This window comes from Stenella coeruleoalba, assembly GCF_951394435.1.
Source record: "Stenella coeruleoalba genome assembly, chromosome: X".
Classification (NCBI taxonomy): Eukaryota; Metazoa; Chordata; class Mammalia; order Artiodactyla; family Delphinidae; genus Stenella; species Stenella coeruleoalba.
In genome coordinates, this window is record NC_137152.1 from 105,646,520 (window position 1) to 105,662,898 (window position 16,379).

At 34.7% G+C, this 16,379-nt stretch overlaps 1 protein-coding gene across 4 annotated transcripts in view; it reads right to left on the reverse strand.

Moving 5' to 3' along the window:
• The window catches only part of ZNF280C (zinc finger protein 280C), a 74,668-nt gene that overhangs the window by 22,964 nt on the left and 35,325 nt on the right, over positions 1-16,379 (reverse strand). For all 4 annotated transcript variants that reach the window (XM_079910862.1, XM_079910864.1, XM_079910863.1 and 1 more), the window contains 7 exons: positions 15,174-15,233; positions 14,938-15,074; positions 9,120-9,231; positions 6,051-6,224; positions 5,792-5,901; positions 4,002-4,222; positions 323-480 (listed from right to left, as the gene is read on the reverse strand). In XM_079910862.1, the coding sequence (XP_079766988.1) occupies positions 323-480; positions 4,002-4,222; positions 5,792-5,901; positions 6,051-6,224; positions 9,120-9,231; positions 14,938-15,074; positions 15,174-15,233 (972 nt within the window). The remainder of the gene's footprint in view (positions 1-322; positions 481-4,001; positions 4,223-5,791; positions 5,902-6,050; positions 6,225-9,119; positions 9,232-14,937; positions 15,075-15,173; positions 15,234-16,379) is intronic.

Consider the following 16,379-nt stretch of genomic DNA (forward strand, 5'->3'; position numbering starts at 1 on the left):
TGCAGTTACTTTTCTTATTAGAGTGTAAATGAAGACCATTAATTTTATATTTGCAAACCAGGGAATCTGAGTTTTGTAATTTACTTCCTACATACAATGCGTAAGTTATGCCAAGGAAGTTTCAATTTACAAGAGGGACTTCAATTTTAGTAAGTAATTTTATTGAAAAGTTTATACAAGTTAAAATATGCTTTCAACTTTGCCCCCAAATTACAAAATCTATTTCTTATTCTTATTTTTCCATCAGAATTCTTAAGGATTCCTCATAGGTTAGATAATCAAAATCATTAATGTTCAGGATTTTAATAAAATTGTGACTTACTAGAAAACTCATGGGGAGTGTGTGTGCTCTCAATGTGACACTGCAGCTGGAATGGTGTGGGATACTGACGGTAGCAGTGCTGGCAGGTGGTGTGGTTTTCCCAGCTCTCAGTGTTCTGCTTCTCAAGTTCCAAATGATGTTTCATGTGGTTCATAAACCTATAAATGATTGTGAACAGGTTCAAATACTTAAATTTATAACCAAAGACAAATCTCACAAATAAGTACTTGAACCTAAATGTTAAAAATGCAGTTGTATTACTCAAAGTAACACCTCTAAAGCCATATAGTCCTCTGGAAAAGTGTGCAATTCAAATGATCACTTTCATTAAGTGCATCAGTGAACATTCTTCTTTGCATCTTTGTTTTAAAATAATCCATTAATATAGTTAATACGAAATACTGCTAATTTGCTTCCTCACCATTATCTCAGATTAAAATTTTTTTGTAAAGAAAAACAGCAGGCTTCTTTTCCATACATGAAATACTATTTACATTTTAAAATAAAATACTTAAAGGAAACTCTACCACCAAGAGCAGCTACAGAATCATGAGAGAAATCTTTTGACGGCCTTGTGATATACAATAGCTTTCAGCTGCTTAAAAGACAAATTGTTAGTATTTTTATTTGTGTCTTGGTTTCTACATGCATGTAATAGCAATTTTAATACCTATAATTACAAGAATCTTTTATTTAATGATACAGGTTTACCGTTAGCACAAACAGTTCATTTTAACTCACAGACTGTGCCCTTTGTAGCACAGTCCATTTTTCAGTTCTACATTCTGCTATGTCAGATTCCCTAAAAGGCTTCTTATGAGAAGGAACTATGACCTTTAATGGCAGAGAGTACAATATAAACAGGCATATCTATTTCAAACGGCTTACTGAAATGTTTTACTGAATTTCAAAGTAAAGTTATTTAATCAAAATTACAATCTCAAGTCTGGGTCAAATATTAATAGCTAGTCACTATGAGTCCCTAAAGGAAATAATCTTGAAATGAAGTAATAATGTCAGCAACCTAGGCAGCACTTATTACAGAGGTTTTAACATTTATCTCTTCACACCTCCAAAACACCACTTATCTTTAGAGCTGCTTATGGTACACTTTGAAATATCTTTTTCCCCCTTTCATTTTAATATCATCTCTATTAAAATCTATTTAAAAATCCTAGTCTTGCCTAAATATTTACATATAAAGGTCATGAGCCATTAACCTTTCAGCTCACAACTTTAGTAAAATGTATTTGTATAAAATAATCTGTTAACTACCTATCTCTCAGTTATTACCCTGCCCCCATCAGCAGCTCACACCTCTTAAACCAGTAGATGGAGATGTGGAAAAAAGGAAACCCCTCACAAGGCTATTCTCAGAATAAAATAACCCTAACTGGTTTTGGTGACACTCGATGTAGGAAAAAATATACTACAATATGTTGACAGGGCTGAGAGGAGAAATCTTGAGCTATTAGGGTCTACCATCCCTTAAAACCACCACCTTTATCACATCAGATAATTATAATTTCTTTTTTTATGGTAGGAATAATTAAGATCTAGTCTCTTAGCAACTTCGAAGTTTATAACACAGTATTGTTGTCTATAACCATTATGCTGTGCATTAGATCTCCAGGACTTATTTATCTATAAAAAGTTCCAAGTTTGTGCCCCTAAATAACATATCCCCAATTCCCCCATCCCTGGTAACCACTGTTCTACTCTGTTTTTATGAGTCACAGAGTTTTTTGTGTTTTTTTTTGCGGTACGCGGGCCTCACACTGTTGTGGCCTCTCCCGTTGTGGAGCACAGGCTCCGGATGCACAGGCTCAACGGCCGTGGCTCACGGGCCCAGCCGCTCCGCGGCATGTGGGATCCTCCTGGACCGGGGCACGAACCTGTGTCCCCTGCATCGGCAGACGGACTCTCAACCACTGCGCCACCAGGGAAGTCCTGAGTCACAGAGTTTTATCGTAACATTGTTTCAGTGTTACATAGCAAATAACAATTTCTCTTCTGTTAAGCTACTGGGACCATTAGCAATTGATGGCTGGTAGGGCTTGATAAAAGGAGGTAATGAAGTGTGAAAACTCATATGAATAATATAAGTGAAAGGTCTTTGAAAACTATAAAACGCTACCATAAATGTAGCATTCACAAGTGTTTTAGGCTTATATTACAGAGTATTTCAGTGTTTTTCTATGTACTTCATTTTGGACCCAAGAATTCACCAGGAAAAATAAATGCTGAGCTTAGAAATGACCTACCTATAGAATGTTTAAGAATGCTAGTTATAAATGATGGTTTTCAAGGGTAAATATTTTTAAAAGTTTATAAGCGTGTTATGTGTCACAATATAGGTACAGACATACATATGCATATATGTATCTGACCTAAGGGAAGTGCATTGATGTCTGCAATTTACTCTGGAAAGTATAAAAAACTCAGATGGATCTATGGATAAATAGATATGTAGTAATGCAAGTAGAGTAAAATATTAATGCTGGAATTGAGGTGGTAAATATATAGAGATGTTCACTGTAAAATTTTCTCAACTTTGCTGACTATTTGAAATTTTTTATAATAAAATATTGGAAAAGCAATGTCAGGCTATATAGCCAATTAAAAAATACCAATCAATATATCCCGTTACTTTGTTCTTGTTATATTTCACTTAGGATGATAGATATGTAATATGCCATATAACTCAAAGACTGCAAAGTATAAGCTCCTAAAATTTGAAGCATACATGTATAACTCCTCAGAATTCCATTGAGAATTGAATCTCTACTTTGAAAATCTGTTAAATTATAAAATCAAAGCAGACATGTTGCACAGAACTGGTACTTCTGGGCTTCCCTGGTGGCGCAGTGGTTAAGAATCTGCCTGTCAATGCAGGGGACACGGGTTCGAGCCCTGGTCCAGGAAGATCCCATATGCCACAGAGCAACTAAGCCCGTGTGCCCCAACTACTGAGCCTGCGCTCTAGAGCCCGCGAGCCACAACTACAGAGCCCACGTGCCACAACCACTGAAGCCCGCGTGCCTAGAGCCAGTGCTCTGCAACAAGAGAAGCCACCGCAATGAGAAGCCCGTGCACCGCAACGAAGAGTAGACCCTGCTCGCCGCAACTAGAGAAAGCCCGCGTGCAGCAACAAAAACCCAACACAGCCAAAAATAAATAATAAATTAAAAAAAAAAAGAACTGGTACTTCTCTAGATGATCCAAAAAAATCACTTCTTCTGTAAGGAAAATGTACTAAAATTATAAATATGAACTGTAAAAGAGAACATTAAATAAAACAAACATGGAGGAGGTAGAATTGGATAAAGTGGTTCTTCTTGTGATAGGAAAAATAAGATTCAGAAGCAGTTAAAATTTTAATAAAAATATCTCACGGAAATTCCTAGTTCAATGATAAATACAGAGAAAAGAACGATTTTCCCCTAGCTTAAAATAAATTTTGTCCTTTCTTAAGCTATCTGAAAGAAATACAACTAAAGTGGATCCAAGTGTCAAACTCCTAAAAATACAAGAAAAGATAAAAGCTTTTCAACATGAAAATCTGCCTTTATTCTTAGTAGAAAGTTAAAATTGCTTATCTAGGATGGCACAGAAAAAGAAATACAATATTTACATCTGTAGCATCCCAATTTTCAAATAGAAATAAGTATTTACATACCTAAGATTATTTTTAAGAACTTTCAAGCAACTGAAGCATTTAAATGTTGTATAAGTCTTCTCTTCCTCATCAACAGCTCCTTCATGTCTTCCATAGTAAAAGTCACTAACTAACATAATCAATTTTCCTTTCTCTGCACCAGTCTCATTTTTATCTTCAGTACTGGAAAGTTCCACTTTAATCATTCCCAAAAATGCATTTACCATGTCTGGACAACAACGCTGAAAGAGAAAAAAATATATAAGCCTTATTTATATTTCTTTAAAAAATTAGACACCAAAAAATGATTCTGTGTTTATAACTAGGGCCAGCTCATGTGGAAAGACAGTCTCACATAGTTTTAATCACAAAGAATAAATAAAAGCTACATTTTAGAAAAAGTCTGTCACTTTCTCCAGGTGCAGAAGTATATATAACATACTATGATTTGTGTATATTAATAGATGGAAAATAAGAACATTCATGTGTGCTGGTATACGCAGGAAGAAAATCAAAGAGGATACAAAACAAGTTAATAAAAAATGATTCCTTTGTGAGTTGTATTGAAAACTAGGCAAACAGGAGTCGGGGTGAGATTTTTTCACTGTATTCCTTCTTATACTTTTTGAATCATGTGACTATAATTACCCCAAAATTAAATAAACTAAAGATAACTAACAAACTCATTCCTTTCTTTTCTCTATCTATGATGCAAAACATAAAAACATCACTTGATTGTGTATCTCTACACAATATTACATAAATAGGAAACCTGAAAGCATTGTAGAAGTTACTTCTTACTTTTAAAACCAAAGCCCAAAGTCCAGTTAACAGAAGTCACACTCAGGGAGACGGAAATAGTGATAGATCAAATACAGTTTTGCCCAAGAATAAAGAGACTGTAATTGGAATTCCAGGATGCTCCTTTTCTTTCTACATTTTTTTGTAAAATGCTGAATTTCAATGAAAAAATTGCCAATCTTTGAAATAGTGAGCAATAACTTTTACTAAATAGTTTTCTTTACCTTGTATTCTTCTCATCCCTTCTTTTCTGCATATATCCTACACTACCTTTTTTCTTGCCTCCTTCCCCCCTTCCTGCCATTTATACTAGGCATACAAAAAGAATATGGACTATCTTTCCACAGACACAAAGGACACTGTAGTATCTACTAAAATATTTTAAAATATTTTCATTAGTACTTTGAAAATTACCTAAAACCTAATTACAAGAGCTTCTTACACCAATATAAATCTAGAATTAATTTATAACAACTACACATACTATATTCTGGATTGAGTTAAAACTATCATTTCATATGAAATGCTCCACCATTAGGAGTTTATGTCTAAGTGCTAAAAATTAAAATGCAAGGCTAAGATTTTCATTGAGTAATGTGACATGCATATATCACCATGGACAAAAAATAACATAAAAAAAGAAATTAAGTTACATGAAAGATTAAGCACCTAATAAAATGCCTGCTTTACAAGAAGTTTGAAGAATGGCATGACCTAGTCAATAAAATATCCTGATTAATATATTATTTCATTAAAAATTAAAATATAATATGTAGTGTTTGTAAACTTAATTTTAATAATTTAATGATTGGGAAGGATTTTAAAATCTCTTATAAAGTTAATCATTATGAGTATCAATTTTTACTTAAGTTATATGAAAATACCAATGAGAAGATTTCTTATCTAAATATCTGGATAAACTAGCATTTACTATATATCAATCCTTAATATATTAATATTTTCAGAGACTTGTGAATATTTTTAAAAATCAAATTTTGAAAAAGTTTTACCTTCATGTGAAATTTCAAAGGATCCAAAAGATTGAACTGAACATTGCACTTTGGACAAGATCTTACAAGAGGTGTTGCAGTTTTATGGAGAGTTGGTGAGGTATTTGTACCTAAAATAAATTAAGGAGTTTTATGAGTCAAATTCTCCTTTTTTAACCTTAAACCCAACCAGTAATAACAGTTTTAAACTTCATCACAATTTCTGAAATTTATGTATAAATAATACCATTTCTTTTTTATACACCAGATTCATATTTACCTTTCGATAGCAAGACAGGGGAGGATGTCACTGAAGGAGTGTTCATTAAAGACAATGAAGCACAAGGACTTATGTCAGAAACTCCTTCGGTGATCTTTGGCTTTTTTGGACTAACAACGTTTTGTTGAGAAAGAGAACAATATTCCATTATTATAGGCGGAGACTCTTCTAGATCTACAATGATTAAAATAGTGGGAAAGATATTTGAAATTGCTTTAGTATAGAATATTGTTTACAAATGCTACTAAAATGGCCTTACATTTAAAATTCAGTAAGAATACTTTGGAGATAAAGGTAATATAATTGAATTACCATATCATACAACTGACAATAAAGAATGACCAAAATTTATATGATCAATAGGTAGAAAGAAACCGCACAAATAACCATTATGGACAACACAGTTTGAACAATTCATGAAATAAACTTTTTATGCAAGAAAATTCTAAAGATGCTTTCAAATTAATATATAAATAGGTATCATGAAAGAAGTTGGACCAAAAAAACCCAAGCCACCCCCCCACCAAAAAAAAGGCAGAAGAGAGAATACTCTAAAAGCTCAGTTCCAAAAAATGAATTTCTCTTCAGATGCTTCAATGCATTTGAGCTTGTAAACAAAAACAATTTATATTCTAATCTAAAAACTTAGAGAAACTCCTTAAGATACTTGAAAAAAAGTCCTAAGATATCTAATGGAAAACCAAGTTGGTTCTTTTCCCACTTAACAACCTGATGGGTAGTTTAAATTATCTATTTAATTCCTACATGCAAAGTAGAAACAACTAATCTTAAATATCTTGAATGACAATACCTCACTTATTCATATGAAAAGGTTTGGAGTTAGTATGATGGCTTTCAAACTATGTTCCCCTGAGCCTAATGGTTCTGTTTTAGGGAATTCAGTGGGCATGTCAGACAGAGAAATTCTCATTTTACTTTAAAAAAAAAATGAGACTTTTACATAAAATTCTGTTTGAATAGAGATTTCATTGCTGAAAATAGTTTTGAGTTTGAAAACCATCACTTAAAGGCTAAAGAATTATGCAATTCAGGGTATTTGCAAGAGAAGTGGGGCTATTTAGGCTATAACCAGACCCAGAAAAAGTCCCTTTTGAAAATAACACACAATTGTACTTTGTGATAAAGATTCTAAAACTGCACATGTTTTAATGCTCCCAACTGTATACTAATAGGAGAAGCAGAATAGGTATATGCCAGGAAAATAAGAGTATTACACCAGTGGGCTCCTCTGTCAAATCTGCGTTTCATTCTTTGAGATAACACAGAAATGATTTTTTTCCATCTTCAAGCACATGATTACTGACAGCTATATTGCAGACACTTAGGACTGATTTCTGTGTAATCACACTAACATTCTTCTCAGTTGCTTAGGTTCACTGAACAACCAATGAGTGCTGGTATTTTGGACTAGGCAACTAGTTATCTAATAGGCTGTTTTATATATAATTTTTAAAGCATGCATAAATCTCCAAGTTAAATAAAATCACTCTGAGCTCAATAGTTTTAAATTCTGATTCTTCAACTTATTTATCTGTGTTGCCTTTGGCTTGTGCTGTTCGCTATCCTCAACAGTGCCAATAAAAATCCCATTCTCCTTCTTTAAAATCAAGTTCAAATCCAGCCATCTCCAATATCCTATGATCATCCTAGACAGGAGTCCATTAATCATGCTTCTGAATATATAGTCCATATTACTATTCATAATTATCATGCTAACAATGTTTATTGTCAAGTCTTTCAATGCTTTAATGAATTTTTCACTTCTCACTTATCTCATTTGAGCCTCAAAAAAGCCCTGAGATAAACAGAGCAAGAATCAAAATTATATAGCTAAATGGCTGATTTCAGGTCTAGAAAATGAATGCATTATGTGAGAAAAATAAAAATATCTATTTTAATAATATGAGAAAATTGAGGTGTAAAGAGGTTAGGTGATTTAATAAAGGCTACAAAAATATTTAGAATAGAGGCTCAAGCCTATATCTTCCTAATCAACTATAAACCTATTTACCATTAGGGCAAAGTTCCACTCTTTGCAGTATGACAACTTAGAGAGAGAGGGAGAGTGGAAGCTTCAAGAATTCACAGATTTTTTCTATGAATAAAGACTGTGTGCATTATAAAATCAGACTTCAGACATCTATTTCATCTTATTTATTTTGGTTCTTGGTTATTTTACTCACTAGATAAGTGGCACCTAGATAAGTGATTATCAAACCAAATATTATCAAGGGAAAATGTTTTTGGCGCACATATTACTATAAATTTCTTTCTATTTTGGTTTTGTAAATATATACTAATTTGTGAGTAAACAATTTAAATATTCACAAAAATTTTTGTGTACCTTTCTCCAGTTAGTGAAATACATCAAATTTGCTAACATAGAAACAATAATTGCTTTGATAACAGGGAATTTTTCAACTAGATAAAACTTCATGGCATACTATTTCAGGTTAATGAAGAACTTTGTTATGGTATACAATCAAAGAACTATAATTCTTCTTTAACTGGAAATTTTCATTATTCCTTCAATGGATATTTACTGAGTAGTTACTATGTGCAAATCACTTATTTCTTTAGTATTGCCATTTTATACTACTACCCTATAACCATATTTATCACATCTACAACATTAATTTTGATAGAAAGACTCTAGCCCATTAAGAAATCAACTATAACCATGCATTTTTTCTCATACTAATTACCAAGTAATTAATACTTTTTTTTTAAACCATAGTATTAGGGTATCAGGGGACTTCCCTGACTCACAGAAATTATATTAAGATTTTTCAGTGCATGGCTGGCTCCAAGTGAGAATGAGCTCAAAGAATATGTTAGTCAACTTAATAAAAAGAAATAAAATATTCTATCATTAAATACGATTTTATATAAAATCACCCAAGAAAGACATTCAGGAATGATTAGCTTCCATTTTACAATATATGAAAAACATAGCATGAAGATACAGGCTTCAAAATAGAAATCCATCGTATATATATATTCATCAAGTCTCTTTTTATTATATTTATAAAAACTGCCAAACCAAACCTATATAAACTGTTGTTCCATGTTTGCGTAGTGGTGTTGAATCCTGGGTCAAGTCTAACACCAGATCTGAAGAATCATCCGATTCATCTTGTGATGAAGTCTTTATAAAATCCTGTAATAAGTTATAATTATTTTGTTTTACAAAGTTTTATAAAGGTAAATTTAACTGTATGTCAATACTATAAAGATAACCTTAATGATTCAATTACTAATAAGTTATAAAACACAAAGATATTTATTACTTGCTGTCAAAATCAGCATCTACTAGGTAAAGGGTACATGAGAACTCTCTGGATTATTTTTGTAATTTTTCTGAAAATCTAAAGTTAGTTTTAAATAAACAGTTAACATTTAAAAATAATGATAATATTACTAGCAAAGTAGAGGTTATATTTTGGTACAACTTTTCTGCAAGAAAATTTTGGGAGTATCTATCAAGGGCTTTAAAAAGTTCATATCCTTTGATCCAATTATTCTAAATAGTCCATTTCCAAGACTTTATGCTAAGGAAATGAAAATATTTAATGGAGAATTATTTATAATAGCAAAAATTAAAAACCTGTATGTCCAACAATGGTGGAACGGTTAAATAAATTAAATAATAGACTATCATGCAACATTTTTTCAGAAACAGCCAATGACAAAGAAATGTTTCTAATATAAAGTTCAGTGGAAAAAAGAGGACCAGACACCTGTGTATAAAATATAGTCCTGATTGATGTACTCTATATACCACACTAACCATCTGCAGAAAACAAAATTCTCTTCCTTTTCTTTTCAACCCCTGTCCCGCTCTGCACCAAACCCCATACATATTACCTTTATCATGGGAATATAAGGATCCTGCTTGCGTGTTTTGTGCTTACAAGTTGAGAGAGACAATCATGTATTAAGAATTTTACTTTGCTACTAAGTTTTCTGTTGACAGAGACTTGTTATGGAGACAGATATTGAAGTGACACAAACCATTCTATTCCTAGAATTTGAGGCATAACAGGCAGATTTCTGCATTTGAGCTTTACCATGTATTATATAAAATCAATAATAGCTATATGACTTAATTGTAACCAAGCACAATCTAACTACAAGGTAAATATTTGCACTTAAAAATGGAAAATATTTACTAGCAATTCCCAAAATAGTTCTTTAACAGAAGTTCCTCCAAACAAACTTAACACTTTACTTTAAATCCTTTCCTAGGTGATAACTCTGGTCAATTAAGTACCACCGTTTCAGAAAGCAGATATATTATTAAACAAATAACTTGTTAAAATAATTCTCCAATTGGGATTTTTTAATATCTCATAAAGTAGTTCAGAAAGATACCAAATACAATGGTTAAGGTACAAAAGGTGATAGACTAGGATTCGGAAGACTTGTCCATTTATTTAACTATGGAACCTTGGGTAAGTCACTTATGAGATTCAAGTTATTCCTTTGCAACTGAAATAGTAGCCACCAATTATTGTCTGTTTAAAATGTACTTGCCTCTTTCACAGTACACATGGTCCCAGACTTTCGATGGTTCAACTTACGATTTTCCATATTACGATGTTGTGAAAGCGATACGCATTCGGCAGAAACCATACTTCGAATTTTGATCTTTTCTCAGGCTAGTGATATGTGGTTTGATACTGGGCAGTGGCAGCAAGCCACAGCTCCCAGTCAGCCACGTGATCACGAGGGTAAGCAATCAATATACTTACAACCATTCTGTTTTTCACTTTCAGTACAGTATTCAATAAATTACATGAGATATTCAACATGTTATTATAACATAGGCTTTGTATTAGATGATTTTGCCCAACTACAGGCTAATGTAAGTGTTCTGAGCATGTTTAACATAGGCTAGGCTAAGTTATGATGCTTGGTAGGTTAAGTGTATTAAATGCATTTTTCTTTTTTTTTTGCGGTATGTGGGCCTCTCACTGTTGTGGCCTCTCTGGTTGCGGAGCACAGGCTCCAGATGCGCAGGCTCAACAGCCGTGGCTCACGGGCCCAGCCGCTCTGCGGCATGTGGGATCTTCCCGGACCGGGGCACGAACCCACGTCCCCTGCATCGGCAGGCGGACTCTCAACCACTGCGCCACCAGGGAAGCCCCCAAATGCATTTTTAACTCAGGATATTTTCAACTTACGATGTGTTTATCAGGATGTAACCCCATCAAAGAAGTCAAAGAAGATCTGTACTACATGTATTCTGTTAAGAAGTTGTCACAGCAGTACTAATGAAGACCTAATACGATCTCCCATTTTATAAACAGGTAAGCTAAAGTTAAGTATGGTTAAGTAAGGTTCCCAGTACAACCCAGCTTGTTACTGATGATGAAGCTGGAATTAGAACAAAGGTCGGCCTTATTACGAAGCCTGTGCCTTAAGCTATATCAGACTTACTTTAAAATGGATAATAATAATAATGTCCCTGCCTGCTGAAAAGAGTTATTGAGGTTAATTAAAGAGAATGAAAAAGTTTAAGAATTTCAGAGAAAATTCCCTAACATAGGATTCTCAATTCATTTGAGAATATATGTCATCCTCAACTGTGGCTGCATAACAGAATCACCTGGAGATTTTTCTGTTTTAATCTATTATGCCCAGGTCTCACCCAAGACCAACTGACAAAAATCTCTATTTTTAAAAAACTCTCTAGGATTGGGAACCTGATTGAGTAACTTTGATGAAACAACCATGCCCACAGAAACAAAAAATTCTGAGTTTGGATGAGCTCTAGTTTCTAACTTTTCTAACACGAAAGATATCCCTCCTCCTTATTATTCTTCTTCCCTGGGTCCAACATAGAAATGATTTTCATCTATCTGTATTTAAATAATGATGTTTCCTTTATTGTTTTTCCTTTTTTCCCCCCTTTTTTTTGGCCTCACCACATGGCTTGTGGGATCTTAGTTCCCCGACCAGGGATTGAACCCAGGCCCACTGCAGTGAAAGCGCCGAGTCCTAACCACTGGACTGCCAGGGAATTCCCTGGTTTGTTTTTCCTAAATGCCAGACAGCTTATTACAGTATGAGGAAACCACTGAGTTAATCTGATTCCAGCTAAAATCAAATAATTTTTGCATTTCTTGTAGCCTGCAATTATCAGGTGCACCTATTAAGTTTATAAAAACATTAAGAACAGCCTGTGGATACTTAGAGAATCCAAGTTTGAGAGCCAGTGGTCTGGGTAAAGGTTGTCATTTTAGAAATGAAGAAAGTGAGGCCCACAGAGGTTGTGAAAATGCTCTACTTAGGAACAAAGACAGAATCAGCATTCAAGTCTCATTTTCAATCCAGGTTTCTTGGACCATTAGTCCAGGGCTATGATTGATAATAATCTCGGAATACAGATATAGGTTTTCCAAAATTGAATTTTTTGCTGGAAAGCTCAAATTTTATCATTGGCAAGAATAGTATCAGTTTTCTTCCATGATAGGCATGCTTTGTATATTTCTGAGTACTGAAAAACTGTGTGTGGCAGATAGACTCTAAAGGTGGCCCCCATAACTTCCTCCTGATATTAAGACTTGTATAATCTCCCCTTGAGTGTGGGCGGGACCTGTGATTGCTTCTAACCAAGAGAATATGGCAAAAGTGACGGGATGTACATGATTATGTTACATAGGCCATCTTTCCCTTGCTGGCTTTGAGGAAGCAAGCAAGTCATGTTAGGAAGGCCTACACAGCAAGGAACTGAGGACGGTCTCCAGCTGACAGCAACAAGAACTGACACCTTCAGTCTGACAACCCACAAAGAACTGGATACTGCCAACAACAATGTGAGCTTGGGAGCAGTATTAACTGATACTGCAGCTCTGCCTGACACCTTGATTGCAGCCTGGCCCAGCAGAGGACCCAGTTAAGCCATACCCTGACTCCAGACTCATAGAAACCATGAAATAGTAAGTATATATTGCTTTAAGCTTCTAAGTTTGTGGTACTATTGTTAAGCAGCAATAAATAATTACTCCATGGTGCTTTATCAGTCATCAAGTAAGAATGGCACTCTATTTAAAAAAAAACAGCTAGTTCAGCTTGCAATTCAATCTCACAAGTGCTTTTCCTCAAGAAAAACTCTATACTGCAGATAGAGAAATGCTTTATGATGCATACTACCCATTTCGTCACACAGAATATTTAAAAAGAAGTGTATTCAAGGGTTGAAAGTTAATAAAATTAGAAACAATTTATTATTTCCTCAAGAATATTCTTAAGTGAAAGTGAAATTTTTCTACTGTGAGTGCTTGGTGGCCACCGATACAAAAACTACTAGTAGGGTTGGGTGGCACTGCCTTGACTCATATTAAGGCACCAGCAGTTTCACCCTCCATTGCCTTTGTACCACTAGTGCAAATGTTAACAGAGTGAAAAGGGCAAATGTCTTAGTGTTAGTATGACAATGGTTTTGACCTCACAGACTACTGAGAGTCTCAGGGAACCCCAATGGTCTGTGAAATACACCACTGCTCCAAGGCAATGCTTCTATTTTTAAAAGCACATACTTAAATGTATGTATGATGTGTGTATGTGCATATTTTAAAAACTCTGGGCTAACCTGGATTGAAATCCCAGATCCATCATTACCAGCTGTGTGGCCTTGAGTGAATCATTTAGACTCTCTGAGCCTCAGTTTCCTCAACTATAAAATGGGGGAAATAACTGCGCTTACCTCATAAGAAAGTCATAAGAATTAAAAGAGATTAATTTATATATAGCATCTAGAACTAAGACTTACCCATGTTGACAGACTAACAAATGTTAAATATTACCATTATATATTATTTCTGTTAAAAGTTTTAAAAACTAAACTATGAAAGTATGTTTTCAAAATAAACAGCAATAATGACCTTGGAAAAATCTTCCCAATTAAGAATGCCTGGTTTAAGGGCTTCCCTGGTGGCGCAGTGGTTGAGAATCCGCTTGCCGATGCAGGGGACACGGGTTCATGCCCCGGTCCGGGAAGATCCCACGTGCCGCGGAGCGGCTGGGCCCGTGAGCCATGGCCGCTGAGCCTGCGCGTCCAGAGCCTGTACCCCACAACGGGAAAGGCCACAACAGTGAGAGGCCCGTATACCGCAAAAAAAAAAAAAAAAAAGAATGCCTGGTTCAGTTTACTGTCTTAAGAATTTTGCCATTATGCAATTTTCATTACTGATTATACTTTTTTACTCACCTTTCGATAGCATAGTTTTCAATATTACACCTATTTAATTTAAGCATATTACCTGATTTATTGACAGGTTGGATAGTTAGTTCCTGCAGCTATTATTTTGGGTATTGGCTAAGCCATCATAAAGATGGTGACATTTTCTTTTTTTATACTCTAATAAAGATGTTAAAAAAATGGTATATATGTGTTAATCCCATTCTCCCAATCACAGACTCCTTGTTTGTAATAGCCCTTCCACTTTCCCTTGCTCCTTTTTTTTTTAACATCTTTATTAGAGTATAATTGCTTTACAATGGTGTGCCAGTTTCTGCTTTATAACAAAGTGAATCAGTTATACATATACATATGTCCCCATATCTCTTCCCTCTTGCATCTCCCTCCCTCCCACCCTCCCTATCCCACCCCTCTAGGTGGTCACAAAGCACCGAGCTGATCTCCCTGTGCTATGTGGCTGCTTCCCACTAGCTATCTATTTTACGTTTGGTAGTGTATATATGTCCATGTCACTCTCTCACTTTGAAGATGGTGACATTTTCTGATAGTGATTATGTTTCTACTGGGATGGTGACTAACTATGATAGTCCACAATTCTGACTGGGTATTATAATATCCACTGTGTCCCTGATCTAATTCTGTAGTTTTAGAAACACTTACAGGTTTAGACATGCTCTGAACAGTATCAGAGCTATGTGAAGATTTAGATTCAGGATGAAGTCTAGGCAAGGCAGCCACTGGATCTGATGTCGGGTGTTTGTAGAATTCACTTGTAGGCTTGAAAACATCAGTAACACCTGTATTTTAAAATTACAAAAATATTGAATATTTCTCTACACAACCAATTTTGTCAAAATATTTCACTTTAAAATTAAAATAATACAATAATACTATACCTTGACTGACTGTCTTTAATTCCTTTGAAGATGAGCTGGGAGTACCTCTGTTCAAAATATCTGTAAAAATTATATTTATTTAAAAAATTTTTATTTGAATGAAATATATATTAAGATAATAGAAAAAACTTTCCAAAAATATATCCATATATAACCAATAGTTGAAGTATATTTTTTTCTCTTAATGGTGACAGGGTTGTATATAGACCTGGGTTATTGTGACTGGAAATCAAGCCCTTCCCCAATCTCCATGCCACATTCACACCCCTAAAAGCCTGGAAGCTTCATTATGGGCAAGCTGATGGATTATCTGTACCGTTACTCTTGACTTCTGAAAGGGATACCATCAGAGACTGCAGACTAAATTGAATCTAGAGTTTACAAAAGTATCTCATATCTACCTACTACACCAAAAGTCAATTTGAGCCTGACATGACCTTCTTTCTGTATCAGTTTAATATTGCTCACTCGTATACCCATGTGAACCCATAACTTCTAGGTTATTGAGAAATCAAATGAAAATTTAGAAAACTGCTAATCAGGAGAAGATACAAAGCAGACCAAAAAATCCCATAAGACATCAAAAAATTTCCTTTTTCCCCTCCTAGTAGAAAAGAACCAGATCTCATAAAATAATTTTGTAAAGGGTCACACAAAAGTAGGGTTTCTGACTAAGCACTACAGAAGTCTTCTAGGAGAAAAATCTGCTCATTCAAACAACCTGGTATTGTTTTTGTTCAGAAATTCAAGGTAAGTATTTACCCAAACCAGTAAAGAGCTATTCCTATAGTACTTTTTGGTGACTACAGTGTATCAAACACAAGTTTTTATCCCCCCTCTTACAGTGGTTCTTTTTAAATATTTAGCTCATGTTCCATATGCTAAAATATTTTATGGCTCACACATAAAACATCAATAAAATCATTTAAATTCTGAGTTATTTAGAAAAGAAATTTCACTGGGGTCAATTTTCTTTCTGACAGAATCACTTAAAACTAATACAGGACTTTCTTGGTGGTGCAGTGGTTAAGAATCCGCCTGCCAATGCAGGGGATAAGGGTTCGAGCCCTGGTCCCGGAAGATCCCACATGCCGCGGAGCAACTAAGCCCGTGCGCCACAACTATGGAACCTGCACTCTAGAGCCCATGAGCCACAACTACTGAGTCTGTGTGCCACAACTACTGAAGCCCGCACACCTAGAGCCC